General features: G+C 49.4%; 1 protein-coding gene across 1 annotated transcript in view; it reads left to right on the top strand.

The window, feature by feature from the left end:
• LOC119970221 (trypsin inhibitor ClTI-1-like) overlaps positions 1-13,350 on the top strand; it is a 32,294-nt gene extending 18,944 nt beyond the window's left edge. Inside the window, exons 3-4 of the mRNA XM_038804482.1 lie at positions 5,958-6,073; positions 13,120-13,350. Coding sequence (XP_038660410.1) covers positions 5,958-6,073; positions 13,120-13,177 — 174 coding nt within the window. The 3' untranslated portion in view covers positions 13,178-13,350. The remainder of the gene's footprint in view (positions 1-5,957; positions 6,074-13,119) is intronic.
• Positions 13,351-18,203: the final 4,853 nt, after the last annotated feature.

Consider the following 18,203-nt stretch of genomic DNA (forward strand, 5'->3'; position numbering starts at 1 on the left):
CAGGTGTGGTTTCACTGCCCTTATTTGGTCTAGGTGTTTCTTCAGCACCTTACCTCCTACCAAAACTTCATAGGATATGGGCCCCGTTTGGGACTCTACCGTGCCTTTGACCCACGTTGGTCCATTCCCATAATTCTTGACCCAAACTGGTGCCCCCACCTGGAAATGTCTCTGCTGCCGACTATTATCATGCCCCCTGCATTGGGCCTCCTGTTGTTTCTCCACTTTCCCCATTAAATTTGGGAAAAGGAGACTCAGCCTCGTTCGCAGCCGCCTTCCCATTAAGAGTTCAGCTGGCGGTATGCCCGTTGTGGAATGCGGTGTGGTCCTGTAATCAAACAGCCAGCGGGAGAGCTTTGTGTCCATTGACACTGCCGGCTGCTTCTTGAGTCCCGCTTTTAGTGTCTGGACCGCTCTCTCTGCCAGGCCGTTGGTCGCTGGATGGTAAGGGGCCGTTTTGATGTGGCGGACTCCGTTTTCTTTTTGGAATTTTCCAAATTCCCCACTTGTGAATGCCGTTCCGTTATCCGACACCGATACCTCCGGAAGTCCATGTGTTGCAAACGAGGCCCTGAGCTTTTCGATTGTCGATGCTGTGCTTGCCGTGTTTACCCGGTGGACGTAAAACCATTTGGAGTGGGCGTCCACTATCACCAAAAACATTGAGCCCATGAAAGGGCCGGCGTGGTCAATATGCAGGCGGGTTCACGGTCTGCCTGGCCATTCCCACGGGTGCAATGGCGCCGCTGGTGGCACTCTTTGCCCCTGTTGGCACTCCTGGCACCGACGTACCAAGGCTGCTATGTCTGTGTCCAATCCTGGCCACCAAACGTAGCTTCGAGCTAGCATCTTCATTTTAGACACCCCTGGGTGTCCGTGATGTAACTCGGTTAAGATTACCCGATGGCCCTGAGCTGGGACTATTACCCGGGCTCCCCATAATAGGATACCGTCTTCAATGGTTATTTGGTCCCTTCTGCTCCAGTATGGGAGCAACTGGGGCTCCACTGGTCTTTCCAGTTCCCCTGTTAGCAGTAAATGCTTCATCTTGGCTAAAACTGGGTCTTTTTGCGTCCACAACCGAATATGTTGTGCGTCCCCTGGTAGGGTTTCCAAATAATTTAGAGTCATTACTGTCTCCTCAGAGTACTACTTAGCGGCGGGGTGTCCGGGAGGGGAAGTCTGCTCAAAGCATCTGCATTTGCCACTCGCGTTCCCGGTCTGTGCTCCAGAACATATCTATATGCCGCCAGTAGCAACGCCCAGTGTTGGATTCTAGCTGATGTGATCGGGGGTATTGACTTGTCTTCTTTTAATAACCCTAATAACGACTTATGGTCCGTCACTATGGTGAATTTCCGCCCGTACAGATACTGGTGAATTTTTTTTACTCCAAATATCACACACGTCCTTCCTTCTCGATTTGGGCGTACTTCCTCTCAGCCATCGCCAAGGTCTTCGAAGCATAGGCTATTGGCCGTTCTTCCCCATTCCTTCCTCTATGGGCTAAGACGCTCCTACCCCGTAAGGGGATGCGTCACACGTGACCACCAACTCCTTCCTTGGGTCATAATGCTCTAGGACATTTTCGGATGACAGCTGTTCCTTAATGTCCCTAAATGCTCGGTTTTGGCAGGCAGACCATTTCCATTCTTGGCCCTTTTTTAGTAGCTGGTGCAGGGGTTCTAGGATGGACGCCCTATTTTCAATAAATTTGCCGTAATAGGTTACCAACCCTAGAAATGATCGTAGCTCCTGGACCGTGGTGGGAGCTGGGGTTTCTTTTATTGCCCTTACTCTGTCTTCCAATGGGTGTAAGCCCGACTCGTCTACTTTATATCCCAGGTACGTCACTTGTGGGGCCAGAAAAACACATTTTTCTCTTTTATATAATTGTTCCCCTTCGGAGGAGGATGGGGCGTCTAGGTTGTGTACTTCCCTGCGTCCCCACCTGCTATTCCTCTTTTGCCACCTCCTTCTAGGGTTTCTGTCGCTGTTACTCCACTCTGTCTGGAACCAGAAACGGTCCTTCTTTATTGGGGAAGCCTCAGCCGGTACTTCCCTCTGTTTCCAGTTAGTCCTAGCAGACTTGGGGGCAGTTCAGGGTTTTTCCTTTGGCCCTCTATTCCTCAGGTTTTTCCTGAGAGTGGCTATCTGGTAGCTGGACCCGTTGTGGTAGTCCCTCTCACAGGTATCTACCTCCATTGGCGTACCCTGTAGTTCCTGCGCCCCACTTGCTGCCTTTTCTCGGGATAGTGCGAGCTGTAACACCTGGCGTTTCTGTATTGTGAGGTCGTTTATGCCACACACTAACCGGTCCCGAAGCATTTCATTTAGCGTCGGGCCGAACTCACATTTTCCGCCAGCCTACTCAGGCGGGTCAAGAAATTCGTGACTGACTCCCTGTCTTCCCACTTGGCTGTGTAGAATCTGTATCTACGCAAAATGAGGGGTGGTTTTGGGTCATAGTGCTCTTTAATCAATTCCGTTAATTCTTGGAAAAGGTATATGTCCGGCGCATTGGGATAAGTTAGACTATGTATAACGGCGAAAGCTGAAGGTCCGCACGCCGACAGCAGGATAACCCGTTTCCTTTCGTCCATAGTTATCTCATTGGCCCGGAAGAAGTAACACATTCTCTCCACATACTGGGACCAGTCCTCAACAGTTGGGTCGAATGCATCTAACCTCCCAAAAAACGGCATTTCTGAAATAGCAAGGCTTACCCTCCAAGTGCGGCAGCTGGTCTCCGCAAAGTTCTTTGTTTACCTCATCGCCACTGTAATAGTCCACAGGAGGCAGGAGTCCCGCCACCACACCAATATTTATTTCCAATGACTCTATACAAGAGCAGCTCCAACAGTGCTGCTAGCATTCCAGTCAACTGAAGACTGAATCACAAAGCCTACACAGGTGCTTATATGGGCCGCCTCAATGAGCTATCATTGAGGGAGCTCATACTCCAATTGGCCAACCAATAATGCCAATTGGAGGTCATTATAGTTTTACTCTACATTCTAGAGTATTTGGTCGCGATTCTCCCAACGGAAGACTGAGTGCCGACCCTGGAGTGAAACCCGGAGTGTTTCACTCCGGCGTCGGAGGCCACTCCTAGCCCCCTATTCTCCTTTCCCTCCGGGGGGCTAGGAGCGGCAGTGTGCGAAACTCGGGCACCGGGCCTTGACGCTTGCGTCAAAGCGGCGCGCCGCGAATTACACGGCCGGCGGCGCCTAAGTGATGTCAGCAGCACATGCGCAGGTTGGTCGGCGCCAACCCGCGCATGCGCAGTTGCCGTCTTCCACTCCGTTGCCCCGCAAGATATGGCGGCTTGATCTTGCGGGGCGGCGGAGGGGAAAGAGTGCGTCATTTACAGGCGCCAGCCCGACGATCAGTGGGCACCGATCGCGGGCCAGACATCTGATGAGCACGGCCGTGGTGCTCGATCCTCTCTCCGCCTCCCACAGGCCCTACACTTACCTGTCACGCGATGTTCACGCCAGCAGCGACCAGGTGTGGTTGACACCGGCGTGAACCGGTCGGGGTCGTCAGGCCGCTCGGCCCATCCGGGCCGGAGAATCACCGGTCGCCGTGAGGTGGGGTGGGAGAATCGCGGGGGGTGCCAGGGTGGCATGGCGTGATTCGCCCGGCCCTCCCGCGATTCTCCCACCTGGCGTGGGGAGTGGAGAATCGCGCCCTCTGTGTTTCACATTCCAGATACATTCCAGAGTGTCTGTGTTTCACTCTCCATTCCAGAATATCTGTGTTTCTCTCTCCATTCTAGAGTGTCTGTGTTTCTCTCTCCATTCCAGAGTGTCTGTGTTTCGCTCTCCATTCCAGAGTGTCTGTGTTTCGCTCTCCATTCCAGAGTATCTGTGTTTCCCTGTCCTGTCCAGAGTATCTGTGTTTCTCTCTCCATTCCAGAGTGTCTGTGTTTCACTGTCCATTCCAGAGTGTCTGTGTTTCACTCTCCATTCCTGAGTGTCTGTGTTTCACTCTCCATTCCAGAGTGTCTGTGTTTCACTGTCCATTCCAGAGTGTCTGTGTTTCTCTCTCCATTCCAGAGTGTCTGTGTTTCACTCTCCATTCCTGAGTGTCTGTGTTTCTCTCTCCATTCCAGAGTGTCTGTGTTTCACTCTCCATTCCAGAGTGTCTGTGTTTCACTCTCCATTCCTGAGTGTCTGTGTTTCTCTCTCCATTCCAGGGTGTCTGTGTTTCACTCTCCATTCCAGAGTGTCTGTGTTTCTCTCTCCATTCCAGAGTGTCTGTGTTTCACTGTCCATTCCAGAGTGTCTGTGTTTCACTCTCCATTCCAGAGTGTCTGTGTTTCTCTTTCCATTCCAGAGTGTCTGTGTTTCACTCTCCATTCCAGAGTGTCTGTGTTTCTCTCTCCATTCCAGAGTGTCTGTGTTTCTCTCTCCATTCCAGAGTGTCTGTGTTTCACTCTCCATTCCAGAGTGTCTGTGTTTCACTGTCCATTCCAGAGTGTCTGTGTTTCACTGTCCATTCCAGAGTGTCTGTGTTTCACTGTCCATTCCAGAGTGTCTGTGTTTCACTGTCCATTCCAGAGTGTCTGTGTTTCACTCTCCATTCCAGAGTGTCTGTGTTTCACTGTCCATTCCAGAGTGTCTGTGTTTCACTCTCCATTCCAGATTTCCTGTGAGTCGATCTCTGTTTTAGCACTTCCTTGCTTCATTCTAAATTCTTGTTTTTTATTTTCAATCTGAGTGCACCTTTGGCTTGGTGACCGAAGCCAAAGGGTGGTTGTTTTTCAAACTGGAGGCCTGTGACCAGCAGTGTGCCTCAGGGATCGATGCTGAGTCCACTGTTATTTGCTGTATGTATTAATGATTTGAATGAGAATGTAGGAGGCATGGTTAGCAAGTTTGCAGATGACACCAATATCGGTGGCATAATGGATAGTAAAGGAGGTTATTTAAGATTACAACAGGAGCTTGGCCATTTGGGCCAGTGGGCTGACGAATGGCAGATGGAGTTTAATTTGGATAAATGTGAGGTGATGCATTTTGGTAGATCAAATCAGGGCAGGATCTACTCAGTTAATTGTAGGGAGTTGGGGAGAGTTACAGAACAAAGAGATCGAGGGGTACAGGTTCATAGCTCCTTGAAGACAGGGGTTGCAGGTGGACAGGGTGGTGAAGAAGGCATTCAGCATGCTAGATTTTATTGGTAAGAATATTGAATACAGGAGTTGGGACGTCTTGCTGAAGTTGTACAAGACATTGGTGAGACCATACATGGAATACTGTGTTCAGTTCTGGTCACCCTATTATCGGAAGGATATTGTTAAACTAGAAAGAGTGCAGGAGAGATTTATGAGGATGCTACCAGGACTTGATGGTCTGAGTTATAAGGAATGGCTGGATAGGCTGGGACTTTTCTCCCTGGAGGCTTAGGGGTGAGCTTATAGAGGTCTATAAAATAATGAGGAGCATCGATAAGGTAGATAGTCAACATCTTTTCCCAAAGGTAGAGGAATCTAGAACTAGATACCATAGGTTTAAGGTGAGAGTGGAGAGATACAAAAGAGACCAGAGGGGAAATGTTTTCACACAGAGGGTGGTGAGTATCTGGAACGGGCTGCCAGAGGCAGCGGTAGAGGTGGGTACAATTGTTTCCTTTGAAAAGCAGTTAGTTACATGGGCAGGGTGGGTATAGAGGGATATGGGCCAAATGCAGGCAAGTGGGACTAGCTTAGTGATAGAAACTGGGCGGCACGGACAGGCTGGGCCAAAGGGCCTGTTTCCATGCTGTAAATATCTATGACTCTATGCCTGTATCTCCCTCTCTGTTCTGCGATAGTGTCAATGTTTCACTCTGAAACTAACGAGTGTCTATATTTCAGTATCAATACTGGAAAACCTTTATTCCTGTCCATTGGTGAACAATTCTGCTTCAAAATAATCAATCATCACAAATGATTCTGTTTGATATTCCAGCCAAACTGTGGACAATCAAGCCAGGGTCCTCGAATGTGTAACCGCCAATATGATCCAGTCTGTGGAACAGATGGAGTTACTTACAGCAATGAATGCATGTTGTGTGCAGAGAGAGGGTATAACAATGTTCTTTATACTCTTCTCACAAAAATAGAAACTTGAAGCCCTTGAATATTTTAGGATTTGTAAAATGGGGGGGGGGGGGTCCTTATCACCACAAACTGGAGGATAAGCTGAGATGCTTTTTTTTTGTCTGATAACATAAAAAGTTTAGAAGGTTGTTACATATTGGGACTGTGTCTTCAATTAAAGATAAAGATGAAGGAATGAAGACGGTCATGTGAGTTGCTCTGAATTCTGTCAGGGTGGCTTGCATTCTTTAGGGACAAGAGAGGCTGAAGTCAAGAGACTTGCTCAGAAGGTGCAAGATGTGAAAAATGGCAAGAGAATGCAGGCTAACTGTGCAAGACTATTAGACCCCAAGTCTCAGAGGGTGATGTTAGGAATATCCGGTTTTGTAAATGGTTATACTTTAAACTGGTGATAAACTGCCCAAGGCAGAATTATGTTGGGAGTCGAGAGGATAGCTAATTACCATTTTATCCGGATACAATGGCCATGTGATTCACATTGTCATGGAGATGGGGTTTGAGAATCCATAACAAGCCATTGTAATATCAGGTTAGAGGGTTCCCTATAATATCACTGACTCTCACAGACAGAAATCAGTCTGCATGAATGTGAGGGAGAGAGCAGGAAAACGCAAGCAGCCAGTCCTACACATGAAGCAGAGAAAATTCTGAACCTGGGCAGGATTCTCCGTTTCTGAGACTAAGGTCTGGATTCTCCGATTTGGAGACTATGGGCTGAATTCTCTGTTTTGGAGACTATGTCCACACGCCGTTGGGATAACTGTGGTCTTTTACGTCTGTGAAAATAGCGTCAAAATGCCTCAGATTCACCGTTTTGCTGGGGGCTCGCAGGGAGCCGTTGTAGAGCTCACAGCTCTAGCTACCAATATGGCCCCCTGCACTTCCGGGTCAGAGGCTGCGCATCCACACGGCGGCGACCTCCAGCGGCCCTTGGCGGACTCAGCCTGCGGACTTGTACTGGTAAAGTAGTACCCAACATTGGCCGCTCGTGCGCCCCGAACTGCCCGCCTTCATGGTGGCGGAAAACAGGCGCAAAACAGCCCCCAATTCCTGGGGGCTAGCAGGGAGGCAGAGTAGAGCACCCAGTTCTAGCTGCTGATACGGCCTAGAGAATTGCCAGGTCCGTGGCCCTGCAGCAGCAAAATAGTCCTGTCTTTTTCCCGGTTCACGAACCCCGGACTGCCCCACCACAGTGCCCCCAGTCCCGAATATGTCCACCCCTGCCCACGGATCGGCCCTCCCCCGACTGTGCTGGACTGAATCTGCAGCCGTCACACTGAGTTCCCTGGTGAGACCACATGTGTCCCACGCCGTTGGGAACTCGGCCGGTCGGCGACGGAGCATCGTGGGGCGGGCCTCAGCCAACGTATGGAGGCCGTGGATATGGCACATGGCATACTCCTCGAGTACTCCGCTTTTCAGGGGGCGGAGCATTGTGAAAGCGGCGCTACCCCCGATTTCGGCGTCATCGGGGATTCTCCGCCCTGTTGCCGAACATGATTTCGACGTTGGGGATTGGAGAATACTGAAGGAGGCTAGAGAGGAAATTGCTGAGGCCTTGACGGAAATCATTGGATCCTCACTGTCTTCAGCTGATGTCCTGGAGGACTGGAGAATAGCCAATGTTGTTCCTTTGTTTAAGAAAGGTAGCAAGGTAATCCAGGGAACTACAGGCCGGTGAACCTGACGTCAGTGGTAGGGAAATTACTGGAGAGAACTCTTCGATACAGGATCTACTCCTATTTGGAAGCAAATGGACGTATTCGTGAGAGGCAGCATGGTTTTGTGAAGAGGAGGTTGTGTCTCACTAACTTGATAGAGTTTTTCGAGGAGGTCACAAAGATGATTGATGCAGGTAGGGCAGTGGATGTTGTCTATATGGACTTCAGTAAGGCCTTTGACAAGGTCTCTCATGGTAGGCTGAGACAAAAGGTGAAGTCAGATGGGATCAGGGGTGAGCTGGCAAGATGTATAAAGAACTGGCCAGGTCATAGAAGGCAGAGAGTAGCAATGGAAGGGTGCGTTTCTAATTGGAGGGCTGTGACCAGGGTGTTCCGCAGGGATCAGTGCTGGGACCTTTGCTGTTCATAGTATATATAAATGATTTGGAGGAAACTGTAACTGGTCTGATTAGTAAGTCTGCAGACGACACAAAGGTTGGTGGAATTGCGGATAGCGATGAGAACTGTCAGAGGATACAGCAGGATTTAGATCGTTTGGAGACTTGGGCAGAGAGATGGCAGATGGAGTTTAATCCGGACAAATGTGGGGTAATGCATTTTGGAAGGTCTAATGCAGGTAGGGAATATACAGTGAATGGTAGAACCCTCAAGTGTATTGAAAGTCAGAGAGATCTAGGTGTACAGGTCCACAGGTCACTGAAAGGGGCAACACAGGAGAAGGTAATCAATAAGGCATACGGCATGCTTGCCTTCATTGCCGGGGCATTGAGCATAAGAATTGGCAAGTCATGTTGCAGCTGTATAGAACCTTAGTTAGGCCACACTTGGAGTACAGTGTTCAATTCTGGTCGCCACACTACCAGAAGGATGTGGAAGTTTTAGAAAGGGTGCAGAAGAGATTTACCAGGATGTTGCCTGGTATGGAGGGCAATAGCTATGAGGAGCACTTGAATAAACTCGGTTTGTTCTCACTGGAACGACGGAGGTTGAGGGGCGACCTGATAGAGGTCTACAAAATTATGAGGGGCATAGACAAAGGGGATAGTCAGAGGCTTTTTCCCAGGCAGAGGGGTCAATTACTAGGGGGCATAGGTTTAAGGTGCGAGGGGCAAGGTTTAGAGGAGATGTACGAGGCAAGTTTTTTACACAGAGGGTAGTGGGTGCCTGGAACTCGCTGCCAGAGGAGGTGGTGGAAGCAGGGACGATAGTGACATTTAAGAGGCAGCTTGACAAATACATGAATAGGATCGTAATAGAGGGATACGGACCCAGGAAGTGCAAAATATTTTAGTTTAGACGGGCATCATGGTCGGCACAGGCTTGGAGGGCCGAAGGGCCTGTTCCTGTGCTATACTTTTCTTTGTTCTTTTATTCTAATCCAACCCTAAGTGCTGATGCCAATACAGAATCTGTGGACTTTTACGACAGAAAAATCGGTGCCTCATCTGTCAAGGCTGTCAAGCTGCAGGCGCACATAAACAATTCTACCCCCAACACACCATCCCAGAGTGGACCTCCAGGACTGCAGTGCCAGGTGGTGGGGGAGCCTCAGAAGTTAGCCCTGCTCGCACCCCCATCCCATGGAGTAGCCCAAGGGAGGAGAAGGTGATGGGGCCCATGCCAGTGACTTTCACAGGGGAGATGCCGGAACGTCGCAGCACCTCGGACACCTCCACCACCACCTGTCGCTGGTGGGTTGCAGGCACAACCGGGCAGCACCATGCCACCTGGGACACCCAAGCAGCAGCCGGGTCCAGCCAGGCCCAGTTGCCACAGAAGGCGCCCGCCAGCAGGGACCTAGATTGCAGGGCAGGAATCACAGCTGGCCACCTCCACTCATGCTGTACAATCTGGCGAACCACCTTGGCATAGCTTTAGGCCCCGTAATGCCAGAAAGTTAGGCACCAATTGAGTTGGCACAGGTGCAGGGCACAGTTTAGTTCTAGGGGCTAGGGCACACACCTGTATATATTTGTTCACAATCAACATCTGTGACAACCTGCCTCGATGCTCTGTCAGATGAATGTGAGGGGTGGGCTGGTCTGGGATGGCCGGGAATCGGAGGTGCATGGGTGGACACTGGGGGGGGGGGGGGGAATGGTGGACCCTGTGTGGTTGGGGTCCCCACCCTCCCCCAACCATCCCCACCACCGCCACCCCAGGGATTGATGGCACCGTGTGATGGACTGGCCAGCTCGCATGCAGGGGTCACCCAACTGGAAAGTGCTAACGTGGGCAGGAGCCAGTCATTGCTGAACAATGTGGTTGTCATCATCCTCCATCCCATGGACCAGACCCACTGTTACTGCCAACCCAGGGACTGTAGCCCGTAATGTGACAGGTATGTATCATAGAGGGGGTTGCAGGCGAGGGGTGACAGGGAGCTTGGAGGGTGAGTAGGTGTGGGAGTGGAATGTGGTGCCTGTGCCTCTGGACAGAACGCCCCCCCCCCCCCTCACCACTCACCCCCCCCCCCCCCTCATGCCTTGCCCATCCTCGTCCTCCCCCACATCCTCCTGATCGGACGAGGCCTGCCGTTCCTCCTCCAGCATGTTCCCCCTCTGTTGTGCGATGTAGTAGAGGACGCAGCAGGCCGCCATGATGCGGGCGACCCTCTCAGCTTCATACTGGAGGGCCCCTCCAGATCGGTTCAGGCATCACATCTTCAGGAGGTCAAAGCACCGCTTGACCGCAATCTTGGTTGCTGCATGGGCATCTCGAACATGTCAGGAATCGTTGAGTGTGCCAGGATGAAGGCATTGCCCACACTGCCCAGGTATCGGGCACAGACATGAATGATGTGCAGCTGATGGTCACATATCAGCTGCACGTTGATCGAATGGAACCCCTTTTGGTTTGTGTAGAGCGGCCTGTCATCTGCAGGTGCTCGTAGGGGGACATGCATCCCGCTGATCACCCCTTGGATCTGGGACATCCTGCCGATGGCGGCGAATTCTGCTACCTGAGCAGCCTGGTGGGCTCGGTCCACATTGAAATGGATGTATGGTGCTGACTGGGCACATGGGGCCTCCGTGATGGTATGGATGCACCTGTGCACTGAGGTGTCAGATTCCGGACAGGTCCCCACTCGACGCCTGGAAGGACCCCATGACGTAAATGTTCACCTCGACAGTCACTGGGAGCGGGTGTCTTCCCTCATACCCCCGAGGCGCCAGGATTGCCATCATCTGCCAAATATGTCGCACTGTCTGTCTGCTCAGCCGGAGTATTCAACGGCAAGCGCGATCCGGAACGTCATCGAGTGACAGGCGGTGCCGCTGCACGAGGCCTCATGTGGCACCTTCTCCTTCTCGGCATGTTGGGCTGCTTGCTCTCCATTCTGGGCGGCTTCCACCTGTTCCTCTGTGGCACGCTCGACTGCTGCAGCTTCCTCCTCCTCCTCGTGCAGCTCCAGCTCGTACAGCCACAGCCATCCTCCAGGGCTATGGCGACTAGCAGGAAGGCCACCATTACTGGTTGAATTCCAATATCCATTGTCTGCAGGGGGTGAAAGGTTGACATGTTAGCATGGTGTGTACCCCGTGCCCAAGCAGGTTCAATGACTACATGGTAGCCCCAGTTGGCCCCACGGGCTCTGCCCCCATATCTCCCTCCCACCACCTGTTGGCCCTGTTGGTGGCCGGCACCATGGGGGTCTTTGGGCCTGGCACCCATCCCTGTTGCCAGGGGTACCCTTGGCTGAGTCTGCCCCTGCAAGGGCTATCCTTACTAATACCATGCTGACTCTGATGGATTGTGTTTTGACTTTCTGAATGTCCTGTTATTACTTCCTGAATAATGAATTCTAACAATTTCCCAATGATAGATATTAAACTAACTGGTCCATAAATTCCTATTTCTGCCTCCCTCCCTTTTTGAATGAGGCATTTTTCCAATCTAATAGAATCTTTCCAGCAACAAGGGAATTTTGGAACATTATAACCAATGGATCTATTATCTCTGCTACCGCTTCCTTTAAGACCCTAGGATGTAGGCCATCAGGCCCTGGGGACCTGTCTGCCCTCAATCCCAATAGTTTCTTTAGTATTTTTTTTCCCATTGGTGATGCTTGTCCGAGTTCATTCTCAGTGTAGAGAATTGATATTTTGAAGGTGAACTTAAAGCCCTGTAAAGACTCTGCCAGCCAACACCCTCAGATGGACCCCCCCCCCCCCCAATCCCGCACCACCTCAGCACCGACTCACCCTTGCTGGTCCTGAGCCTCTACACAAGCTGCTATTCTCCTGCTCCCTGGTGATTGTGTTGTTGGGTTCAACACGGACAACCACTTAGCTTAGTCACAACTGCATTCATATAGCACCACTCATTTCAACATAATTTCCTAAGATGTTTCATAATCATTGGGTTACTTTAGATGTGCTGTCCCCATTGTTATGTCAGCAAACCCCCACAAACATAATTAGAAAAAAAACTGTTATTGGTGTCATAGAATCATAGAACTTACAGTGATGAAGGAGGCCATTCGACCCATTGACTCTCCACTAGCCCTTGGGAAGAGCACCCTACTTAAGCCCTCACCTCCACCCTATCCCCATAATCCAGTAACCCCACCCATCCCATCCTTTTTGGGCACTAAGGGCAATTTAGCATGGCCAATCCACCTAACCTGCACACCTTCAGACTGTGGGTGAAACCGGAGCACCCGGAGGAAACCCACGCAGACACGGCGAGAACGTGCAGACTTCATACAGACAGTGACCCAAGCCGGGAATCGAACCTGGTACCCTGGAACTGTAAAGCAACAGTGCTAACTACTGTGTTTTTGTACTGTCCAAGCAAGGCTACATTTATTGCCCATTCCATTTTGTCCCGAGAAGGTTGTGGTAGTGGACCCGATCCTTCAGTGATTGTTGACAACTGGTTGTATGCACACTTTTACACCTTATCTACAGGACAGGAACAGGCCATTCAAGCCAACAGGTCAATGCCAATGTGTCTGCTTCACACAAGCCTCCTCACACCATCTGTCAACTCACACTATCAACATGGGGTGGCATGAAAAATGGGAGATAGCATGTCAGAGCTCCATTGTACATCTCTCCAATGAAACACACTGAAAAGGAAATTGAGCGAGATGTGAAGTAAGCATCCTCTTTCCTACAATTTATTTAACCCAGTAATGAAGGTTAAAATAACCCCCATTCCTTTTGGCGGTTAATAGAGCCAGTAAAATAAGCGAGGGCTGTTTGAGTGTTCCATAACCGAGCAGCCAGCCTGTACTACAGGGGGATTTTCCAACATTGTGTATTGGAAATAACTGTCTTCATTTTACACTGTGATTGTACTGAAGTTCTGCTGTTATTCCAGGAGAACCGGGGAGACTATCCAGATCCGATGGTACAGACCATGTGAGGGTCTCAGTTAAAGGATTCCATCAAACCAGGATTTCTGTGATTCGGATTGACTTTGTTGTTTAAGCATCATTCAGTCTTTTGTGTGCAATTAAATAATCCATTTTAATGTAGTCATTGTTGGCGTTAAAAATGATAAACAATAAATCATGTACAATCGGTGTGATTAAAGAATATTGGTTTGTCACCCATAAGTCAGTTATTTGACAATATTACAGTCTCAACGTTGCTTATTGGAAATCCTTAAACACCAAAGCATTGAAGGGGCTTCACAATAATAATTCATGAGGATACATTGAGTTATCTCAGTATTATCAACAAACCCAAATTTAAATGTGCCTCCTGTTTCTTTAAAGGAGCAGAACTAATAAAAGAACAATAAAATCAACAAAAGGAAACTCCTAAAGGTAAATAATTATTTTTCTGGTGTTCATGAAACATACCCGTCTTTCTAGGACCCAAGTCATATGGGTCTCTATTTGTCCATGTTTATTTTGCCACCTCTTTTTAAATAGACAAGCCAAATTACGGCACGGTGGCACAATGGTTAGCACTGTTTCTTCACAGCGTCAGGATCCCAGGTTAGATTCCCGGCTTGGGTCACTGTCTGGGTGGAGGCAGCACGTTCTCCCCGTGTCTGCGTGGGTTTCCTCCGGGTGCTCCGAGTTGCCTCCCACAAGTCCCGAAAGGCGTGCTGTTAAGTGAATTGGACATTCTGAATTCTCCCTCTGTGTACCCAAACAGGTGCCAGAAGTGACGACTAGGGGCTTTTCACAGTTACTTCATTGCAGTGTTAATGTAAACCTACTTGTGACAATAAAGATCATTATTATTGTTATAGGCTAGGGTTGAGAAAACACCAAAGTTCATTATGGAGTTCACCTGACCTATAACTGTTTATTGATTTAGATTATGATGGGCACAAGAGCCTGCCTTTCGGGTGTTATTTAACAGAGTTCTTAGGCGCTTTTGATAAAAAAAACAAGCTTTATTCTATAAATGTAGTTAACATTTGTATAAACACACACAGTAAGAATTTCTATCAACTACAAACATAAAGACCCCACACAGATACAATAATCTTTGTATAAACCTTAATGAATTCCCCCTAAACTGTTCCAATTCAATAACAAAATCCAAGTAAAACCAGAAACACATTTTCAACAGTGTGGCCCAGCAAACGGCATTCTTACTGGTATGAGGCTTTTTTTAAAAACAAACATTTTATTAAGGCATTCATGGTTTGATAACAAAAAAAAGCTACAAATACAAATTAAACATAATTCAGTGCGTAACACCCCCCAACCAACAACCATACCCCACCAACATAGTTTATACATACAATCCGCAAGTCCCTCCATCTCCTCTCGCTGATCCTGTCTACATTGAATAAAACTAAACTAAATTAACTCCCTCCCCCTGCCCCCCTTATTCCCTAAACCCACCCTCCCCCAAGTTATTGTATCTGCTAACAGTTTAGTTTTCCCCAAAGAAGCCGTTAAACGGCTGCCACCTCCGGACGAACCCTAACTCTAATCCTCTTAGGGCAAACTTAATTTCCTCCAGCCTGAGAAACACAGACATGTCGCTAACCCATACCCCTGATTTTGGGGGCGCCAAGTCCCTCCACGCTAACAAGATCCATCTCCACGCTACCATGGATGTAACGGCCAAATCATCAGCCTCCCTCGCCCCTCGGGTCTTCCGACACTCCAAAGATCGCCACCACTGGACTCGGTGCCACCCTCGTTTTTATCACCATGGATGTGACACCCTGCCAGAATCCCCTAAGCTACGGACATGCCCAAAACATATGGACATGATTTGCAGACCCGCCAGCACACCTCACGCACCTGTCCCCTATCCCAAAGAACCTGCTCATCTGGGCCACCGTCGTGTGTGCCCGGTGAACCACCTTGAATTGTATCAGCTGAGCCTGGCACATGATGACGATGTGTTGACTCTGCTCAGAGCATCCTCCCACAGACCTGCCTCTAACTCCTTACTCAGCTCATCATCCCACTTGCGCTTTACCTCCCCTATCTGTGTTCCCTCCCATGCCATGAGCTCTCTATAAATTTCCGAGATCTTGCCCTCCCCCACTCCCATTTTTGAAACTACCTTATCCTGTATCCCTTGTGGCTGTAGAAGCGGAAAGGTCGAAACCTGCCTTCGCACAAAATCCCTCACCTGCAGATAGTGAAACCCATTCCCACCCGAACTACTCCACCAGATCCTCCAAACAAGGAAAGCTCCCGTCAATAAATGGATCTCCCAGGTTCTCAATACCTGCTCTCTGTCATCTCCGAAACCCCCATCCAACCTCCCCGGGACAAACCGGTGATTGCCACAAATTGGAGTCCCGACCGACGCTCCCTCCACTCCCATATGCTTTCACCACTCTCCCCAAACTCTCACCACCACCACCGGACTTGTGGAGTACCGGGCCGGCGAGAATGGCAGAGGTGCCATTACCAGTGCACCTAAACTTGTACCCCTACATGATGCCGCCTCTCCCTGCTCCCATACCGATCCTTCCTCCACTACCCACTTCTTGATCATAGCTATATTCGTCACCCAATAGTAATTCCTTCACGCCCACTTCCGGGGTCAATTCTCTCCCCCCCCCCCCCCCCCCTGGTCACGGCCTGTCCCACGGCAGCCTTTATGATTCTCCGCATTTGAGGAGAATCTCGCCCACGTTTTCTCTCAATATCTTCACAAGGATCCATTTCCAGAATTTCAATCTCTCCTTTCAGTATTCCTCTGCCTTGAAACATCACATGCATCCAAGCTTCCACATAATCTATCAGGTACCCAGCCATGCCAACAGAATGCCACTGTTTCACAGGCTGTATTAATGTGTCACCAAAAGTAGATGTCTGGCTCTTGCTAGCTGTTGTCTCCAGGTCTGCATCCTGCAAGACTCTCTCTCTGCCCCGTCTGTTGGAATACTGTAGTAAAACCTTTGACTGTTCTGTGTTTCCGTTTTATCCCTGTCCTGCTGCCTGCCTCTGATCTACAGTCTTCTGGTTAGCTGCTGCACCATTTGGGATTTCTGTTTAAATACCAGACTTTGGACAAACTGAAACATCCTGCTCTAATGCACTAATCACAAATTCCTTGCTGGGTTCTGTGGCAGAGCCCATGATTTTGGTTTGATAGACTTGGGAAGCAACCAATCGATGACTCTGTAATCCTGAACTATCACCTGTTATTGCTTGCGATTGGTGGTGCCATTCAGAGACTTCCAGAAGGAAGGCGTGTCATCTAGAAAGCTTCATTTTGTCCTCAGTGCTGAGAAGACATAGGCCAGAGGGCATCTGGAAAGCACTCTCTCTCTGCTGCTCTCTCTCCCTTAGCCAGATAATTTCTAAACCCTCCAAGCCAGTTCTGTGAAGGCTCCTCTAGTGAAAAGACACAAATAGCACTCAAGTCGGTGAAGGGCTTCTGGGGTAAAAAAACAAGCACTCAACTCACCAGGATGAGGCTTTTAATCATTTGTCTGGAAGGCCAGGAAGAGCTCAGATTGAAGCTTAAACTGAGAGCATTTTTATAATGCAGTCAGAATTTGTGAACAGAAATCAGATGAATGAAAGGCCTGTAAACTTTTATATTTATAACCCAGTGATATATCAAGAAGTCAGATGCTCCACCTGGTGGTAGAAGGATGGAATTGCACCAACCTGGAACTCATGTCTGAATCTATCCCCTAGCGGTCACAACTGCAGCAGTGAAGAGTAATCTCGAACCCTTTCCTATAATCCCCATTCTTAAAAAAGTCCTCCCTTACTGTGTGTCTGTCACATGTGTGTATAGGTGGAGGGTGAGATGGGATTTTGGGGTTTGGTAGACTGGTAGAATATTGTCCTGTTATTTCCTTGCATAGTCATCATTTCCTCTTTAATTAATAAACAGTTTGTTAATGTTTTACTTATAAATCTGGTGTCTGTATCTCATTGGAGCAGTCAGGAAAACACAACCACAAGTGGTTACTTCACTTATATTGGGACTCCGGGGTCTGTAGTAGAACTGACCACACACTCTGCCATAACACTTCCTTTAATTTCAGTGAATAGTACCTTATTGGAAATCTGGGGCGGGATTCTCCATCGGCCGATGCCGAATTCAGGAAAGGCGATTGTGCAGAGAATCAGTCTTGACGCCAAAATCATGGCAGGCGGCGCATGCCAAATCACAATTCTCCGATACCTCAACAGCGGCGTCAATGCGTTCCACTCCTCACGCACAGTAAACACCATTCGCATATCACTAGCAAGCCTGACCCAGTATTCTCCAGGGCCTCCGTGAGCCTCAGCCGTGTAGAATTCCCGACAGAAAGGTTTCACTTGTGCTTTTGAAAATCGGGAAACAATTTGACTTCCGGTGACGGGGATGTGCTGAGAAGTCGCACATCAGGTGGCTCTCCTCCCATGAACCTGAAAAATAGGCCTTTATCCACCCAAAATAGCCCGCTAACACCAAGGAAAAACAGCCCCACACCTCGATCAACAACACTGCGAGAGGAAAATGTAAAGCAGCAGTCATTCTAGAGGTCGCGTGGAAACCAGAAGCTGGAAGAACTTCGAGAAACAAACGACCGATCTGGCCGATGCACGAGGCTGCAAAGTCTGGGCCTCACCAGAGCGAGAAGGACCGGCCCGCCGCGCAAAGAAGCCCCCCACACCAGGGGATGGGTGGAGATCTTTCTCTCAAGAGAATTGAGAGAACATTGGGAAGAGACAAAAACAGATATTTAAGCTGTGGTCAGGGGTGGAGTTGGGGAAGCTCTGGCGACCATGCAGGTGGCGCTAGAAAAGGAGAGGTGACTGTAGGTCAGGAAAATACTATTAAAGAGCTGGAGAAAGCGCAACAGACCTGGGCGAATGGATTGTCATAGTCACCCTAGAAAAAGAAGTGGTCGTGACACAGGGGTGCCTGAAGGGGAAAATCAACGACCAAGCGTACTAATCGAGGTGCCAAAACCTTTGGATCGTGGGCCTGCCGGAAGGAATCGAAGGTAGGAATCCCACAGACTAT

The sequence above is a fragment of the Scyliorhinus canicula genome, chromosome 8 (genome assembly GCF_902713615.1).
Source record: "Scyliorhinus canicula chromosome 8, sScyCan1.1, whole genome shotgun sequence".
Lineage (NCBI taxonomy): Eukaryota > Metazoa > Chordata > Chondrichthyes > Carcharhiniformes > Scyliorhinidae > Scyliorhinus > Scyliorhinus canicula.